This window comes from Otolemur garnettii, unplaced genomic scaffold, assembly GCF_000181295.1.
Source record: "Otolemur garnettii isolate 467f Iridium unplaced genomic scaffold, OtoGar3 scaffold00170, whole genome shotgun sequence".
NCBI classification, from domain to species: domain Eukaryota; kingdom Metazoa; phylum Chordata; class Mammalia; order Primates; family Galagidae; genus Otolemur; species Otolemur garnettii.
Genome location: NW_003852565.1, coordinates 564,547 through 570,572, shown reverse-complemented (window position 1 = coordinate 570,572; position 6,026 = coordinate 564,547). Strand labels below are relative to the sequence as shown.

General features: G+C 51.5%; 1 protein-coding gene across 4 annotated transcripts in view; it reads right to left on the bottom strand.

Moving 5' to 3' along the window:
- Window positions 1–6,026, bottom strand: part of HERC2 (HECT and RLD domain containing E3 ubiquitin protein ligase 2) — a 219,568-nt gene that overhangs the window by 5,117 nt on the left and 208,425 nt on the right. For all 4 annotated transcript variants that reach the window (XR_002775822.1, XM_012811618.2, XM_023519299.1 and 1 more), the window contains exons 84-86: window positions 4,834–4,917; window positions 1,111–1,252; window positions 806–1,000 (exon numbers count right to left, since the gene is read on the bottom strand). Coding sequence is in view for 3 of the 4 variants with exons in the window: in XM_012811618.2 (XP_012667072.1) it covers window positions 806–1,000; window positions 1,111–1,252; window positions 4,834–4,917 (421 nt within the window). In the remaining variant the exon portion in view is untranslated. The remainder of the gene's footprint in view (window positions 1–805; window positions 1,001–1,110; window positions 1,253–4,833; window positions 4,918–6,026) is intronic.

The window sequence follows — 6,026 nt, the reverse complement described above, 5'->3', positions numbered from 1 at the left end:
TGCCCTCGAAACCAGCAGCACCCAGGTCTACAGCCCCTGGACGTGCAGGCCACAGTGCCCTCGAAACCAGCAGCACCCAGGTCTACAGCCCCTGGCTCATCCTTAACAACGTGTCCTGTTCTACATTCATTGTTTCTTTTTGTTCTTGAAGTTTCTTAACTCTTATTCTTTCTACACAAAGGTGTCAGCCACACACAAGTCAATTCTCTTTCCTCTGACAGCAAAACAAAGAGCTGGAGTTTCTCCAAGGGGGGGTGTCCTGGCAGGGAGCAGCACCCCCAAGGGAGGGGCAGTGGTGAGACCCCATGGTGTGTGGTGCTCCATAGACCCTTCATGGGGCTGAGGGAAGGACTAGCTGCCCACCAAGATCCTGACCCATCTGATTCTGAGTTTCAGATGCATTTTAAATGCAGAAACATGGCATTTCTGAGTGCCAGAGGAATATTCCAGTCCTCCGCACACGGCCAGACTGCAGCTCTGTGTGAACAGGCAGCTATTAGCCCTCAGTGCCAGCAGGGAGGATAACAGAGCACCTGTGCACCACACCGCTCTGGTGAGATACACATCACAAGTCACTCTGAGTGGTAACAGTCTGAAAAGCTAAAAGCAGATATTCAAAGCTTTCAAAGCTAAAAACTTACTCAAAGCTTACTCAAAAGCTAAAAGCAGATATTCATCTACTGCCACTCCCCAAACAGCACAGACATCAAACTAATGTGGGGGAGTGGGGAGACAGGCATGAGCCTCCCAGCGGCACCCTCCCTGTGGGACGCGGCAGGGGGATGAGGGGTGCAGGCTGGCTCACCCAGGAAGCGGAACATGCTGCTATGCACGGGCGCCCGGGCGCCTGGGTTGAACAGGTAGCAGTCGCGGTTGGCCCCGGACTCGTCCCTCCCATTGGGTGTCACAATCAGCAGGGGCGTGAGTCCATTCTGTAGCTCCTCACAGATCTCGGCTATGGACTCGCTGTAGCCGCCCCCACAGTCATCCACGGACTCACCTGGAGTGAAGGAGGGGGCCACTCATTGCCTTGCACCGCCCCATGCTCCCTGTGGTGCCGGCCATGCCTCGGTGGGAGGTTCCAGGCTCCTAGGGCCAGAAGGTTCTCACCCACAAACTTGACTTTCCAGACACGGTGAGGCAGCAGGAGGCTGTCGGGACTGAAGGAGCTCATCTTGGCACACATTTGCCCGAAGACCGACTTGGTGCCGTCGGGGCCGGCCAGCCCCCCTTTGCTCCTGGAGCGCTTGACCTGGAGAGGGGCAGAAAGGAAGCTTGAAAGCGCAGTCTGGGGCAGACAGTGGGACCCCAGCCCCCACTGCCACTGCACTCAGTGGCTAGATGCCTGCGGGAGCTGGAGAGGGTGCTGGGCTCCTGACTTGGCACCCTCTCCTCCAGCCCACTACCAACTGGGCCCTCTAACCGCCTGCAGCCCGTGGCCTCTGGGGACATTGGGCTTGCCCTCTGCAGCTCCTTGTCCCAAGGCCACGAGTGCATGAGTTGAGGTTGCCTGCATAGCCTCCTCCCTGCCACAGTCACTGCCCCCACCCACTGCACTCATCATCTGTCACCTGCACAGCAGCCGCCAGGACTGGTGATGTCCAAACAAAAACACCTTCAGAAAACCGACACAGGCTTGGTGCCTCTGGCTCAAGAGGCTAAGGCACCAGCCACATACACCTAAGGTGGCGGGTTCAAATCCAGCCCGGCCCACCAAACAACAATGATGGCTGCAACCAAAAAATAATAGCCAGGCGTTGTGGCAGGTGCCTGTGGTCCCAGCTACTTGGGAGGCTGAGGCAGGAGACTCGCTTAAGCCCAGAAGTTGGAGGTTGCTGTGAGCTATGATGTCACAGCACTCTACCCAGGGTGACAGCTTGAGGCTCTGTCTCAAAAAATGAAAAGAAAAGAAAAGAAAACCGACACAAAGCACACCACTGTTCACGTGGGCTGGAGTGCCGCCAACAATGGACCTGGCAACACTGCATTGCTGCAGGGCCCTTCCTAATTCACCACATGGACACCAGAACTCCAGAAGCAGCTTCCCCTGCCCTGCAGACCAGGGTGGATTCTCCCTGAGTGGGGGAAGATTCCTCTCAAATGGCTGAGACTGAAGTGGATCCTACCCAGCAGGAGGACGCCTTCCACCCTCAGCTACCCAACCTGGGGTTCCCCAAGTCTCCCTGACAGGTATAATCACTTTTTATGTCCACTGAGCTACAATCTTTAATGAGATCATACCGGGACCCTGAGGCCCTTCCACCAGCGTGGACTCCGCTTACCCTACAGTCCGTGGCTCAGTCTAAAGTCACATCAAAATGAAAAGTTAAAGAGAAACTGGTCATGAGAACGCATTTTTATGTTGATTCCTCCAGGAAAATGCTCATCATTTTTAACTCACATTAAGTGAATTCTAGATTGAATTTAAACAGCTAATCTCCTCACAGCATGAATTGCCAAAAAACAAGATTAAAAATATAAGAAGAATGATAATAACAACATTTTCCCATAAAGCAAACTTCTCTCTGTGCCCTACATTGACTAGATGCTCAGACACCAGCTCCTCCCATCCTCACAGCAGCTCTGTAAGGCTCTGTCACCCTGGAGGACACTGCGGCAGAAGAGATGGAATGGAAGGCACCCACAGCAAAAGCTGCCCTCAAGCAGAGGGATGCACACACGGCCTCCTACACTGCCCTTCCCTCCCCCACTGCAGTGCTGGCTAGCAGAGGCTGTCTGTCCTCACTGGAAGGAGGTGAGCCTGTGTAAGACAGTGCTTTCTCTGGTCAGTACTAACACATGCTCTAATTAATAGCTGTTCATCCAAATTTTCTAAATTTTCAGAAATGAGCATGCATTAATTCTGCAACAAATTTTAAAGCAATTAAAAATGTTTTTAAGGACTGAATTCCAGATCCTGCTATAAAAATATATCTAATTCACAACAGACAAAAGCCTTCTGGAAAGAAGACCCATGTTTGGCTTCTTTGAAACTGTCCACACATGGTGTCCACGGGAGGGAGCTGACAGTGGTAAGAGCATGGCCATAGCCGCGGGGAGGCTGGGAGAGGTGTGTGCTATGGCTTTCTGGCTAAGTGCTGGTATCCTGTGCTCACCTTGGATTCAGCAAACACTTTTCCCTTGCTCCTTTTCTAGTCAGACAAACACCTCTATCTGCACACTTGTGGAAAACTTCCCAGCCTCAGGAGGGGGCACGATCCCCCAAAGTGAAGGGAGCTGGCTGTGGTGCCCAGGGCCGGGGCTGTGCTGGAGCAGCCCCAGAGGGCCATCCACATCGAACACTGGGCTGAGGGTGCTTATCTGATTCTTGAAAAGGCCTATTTCAGCCTTTTATCATCTATCCAGTTTGCTCTCTCAAACACGTGTTGCACTCTTTAGGAACACAAGGCTAGAGATATAAAGATGAGTAGGAAGGCAGGACTCAGCACGCAATGACTTCTTACCCATTTGAGCTGAGGGCGAGACAGAGCAAGGGTATCTAACCTGGGCCTGACGGCCCTGGCTGGGAGCCTGCACGCAGTGCTGGGGCAAGTGTGCACTCATTTGTGCCATCAGTCTCCTTAGTGACAAACATTAGTGTTTATGACCTAATGATACAGACCTAAACCATCACCTGAGGCAGGAAAATAAAAGCTTTTTATGAACCTAATTAAACCGCCCATTTATCTGTGGAAGTGGCTGACTGGCCTACAGCTTGGCATTCAGCCCTCTGACGTCAAGGAGGAGACCAGCTCCATCAGTGTGGTCACATGTGTTATCTAACAAAGGGCAAGAGTTTCATGTCTCAACTTAAAATGCCCCCAAGTACAACTCTGAAAAAGCTCTTAGTCATGTCACTAGCACCAGGGTAGAATCATGTGTTGGCACAGAGGTACAGGACAAAGGGCTTGCTCTTCACGGCTCTGTTGTGGGTCCAGAGGCGGGGCCTGTCTCCAGAGAGCACGAAATGTCAAGCCTCACGCACCAGCAGCATCCACAGCCAAGTTCCTCTTCTTTTTAATTCATTTTATGTATGGTGGGCAGCAATATCAATTCAGGAACGGTCTGCTTTCCATTTCTTTGGCTGCTGCCATGAGACAACCTAGTAATTCTGACTCACAACACTGGCAAAGGAAACTGCCAGAGCCAGGAGGTTATGAGGACAGTGGGAGCCCAGAACTGGACTGACAGCAGATTGCGACGGGGCTCCTGACCCTCTCCTCTTCTTGGAACCTAACCTCAGAGGGTGACTGAAGATACCCATGGGTGGTCCTGCTTGTGGGTGCAGAGGAAAGTGAGCACAGCTCTCCTGCCCCCAGCAGAGGAGTCTGACCGAGCACACCAGGACACATGCGACCAGGGCACAGCAGCCACTGAACACACACAGTCCACAGAATCCTGCTCCACAGCATCGGGGAACTTAATGGTGCATTGAGTAGGAAAAGCAGCAAGTTACAAAAGATAGAGATCCAGTTTGGGTTGTAACACATACACAGTCCAAATGTAACAGCAGCAGTTATCATTACATGGTGGAAATATGCCTGCTATTTATTTATCCTTTAATGGCTTATCTATACTTGTGGATTATCTGAAATAATCTTTCTTACTTCCATTAGAAAGAAACATATTTACTTTCCTGACAGCTTCAGCAACATAGAACATAAATGAAGCAACAAAAAGGAGGTAGTATCTGCTTTTTAAAGTAACAGCCTTCAGGAAGGCAGGCTACAAGTGCTCTCGCCCGCCTCAGGCTGCGGGGACACTACCTGCATGTGTACCCAGGAAAGTACCACTTGTAGAACTGTCAGACTCACAAGAATCCCCAAGTGTTACCTGAATTCGGTTCAATTCCACAACAGGCCCATGTTGACGGTCTCGCACCATAGTTGCTTGTACCACTTTCCGGAAAGCTGCCTCCTAAAACATCAAACAAACAAAATTTAGATCTGGTATAGAAAGTATCACCCATAGAAATCATGTAGTAGTTGTGTTTAAAATCTTCTCTTTCTTTGAGACAGAGTCTAAGCTGTAGCCCTGGGTAAAGTGCCCTGGCATCATAGCTCACAGCAACCTCCAACTCTGGCTCAAGCCATCCTCTAGCTTCAATTTTTTCTATTTTTAGTAGAGACGGTATCTCACTTTTGCTCAGGCTGGTCTCCAAATTGTGAGCTCAAGCAATCCACCTGACTCAGCCTCCTGGAGTACTAGTACTACAGGCATGAGATATCATGCCCGGCCTTAAAATCTTCTGATTTGAAAGTCAGACTTTAGGCTCAGTGCCTGTGGCTCAAGTGGCTAAGGTGCCAGCCACGTACACCTAAGGTGGTGGGTTTGAATCCAGCCTGGCCTGTCAAACAATGATGGCTGCAACCAAAAAATAGCCAGGCGTTGTGGTGGGTGCCTGTGGTCCCAGCTACTTGGGAGGCTGAGGCAGGAGACTCACTTGAGCCCAGGAATTGGAGGTTGCTGTGAGCTGTGATGCCACGGCACTCTACCCAGGGGGACAGCTTGAGGCTCTTGTCTCAAAAAAGAAAGAAAGAAAGTCAGACTTTAAGAACAGAAAATTTGCTATCTATCCCTTTCTCAAGTTGTGAGGCTACAGGGTAGTGGCCTGGCAGGGGCACACACAGGGGTGGACAGAAGAGCCAGCGTCGCCTCAGCCCAGAGCTGAAGGCTGGGGGGGTCCACACGTGCACAGCACTGGGCAGCAGGTCGGGTGATAGCACACCTGCTCTGACTCAGGCCTAGAGGTTTCCCTGTTGAACCACAAGTCCACAGTAGCAGGGACTAACATTAAACCAATAACTGTGCCGTCAGCCACAGCAGGATCAGGGAGCCCCCCAAAGCCAGTCAGGCCGGGGTGGGAAAGTCAGCCAGGGCAGACAAGCCAAAAACTCAATGTCCTGGCTGAGCACAGGCTGGGGAACAGGGTGCAGCCTAAGCATGGCCACCACTGGGAGGGCCTGAATGAGTGACACTCGCTCCCCAAACTTCAGCCTGGGGAGCAGGCTGCAGCCTAAGCATGG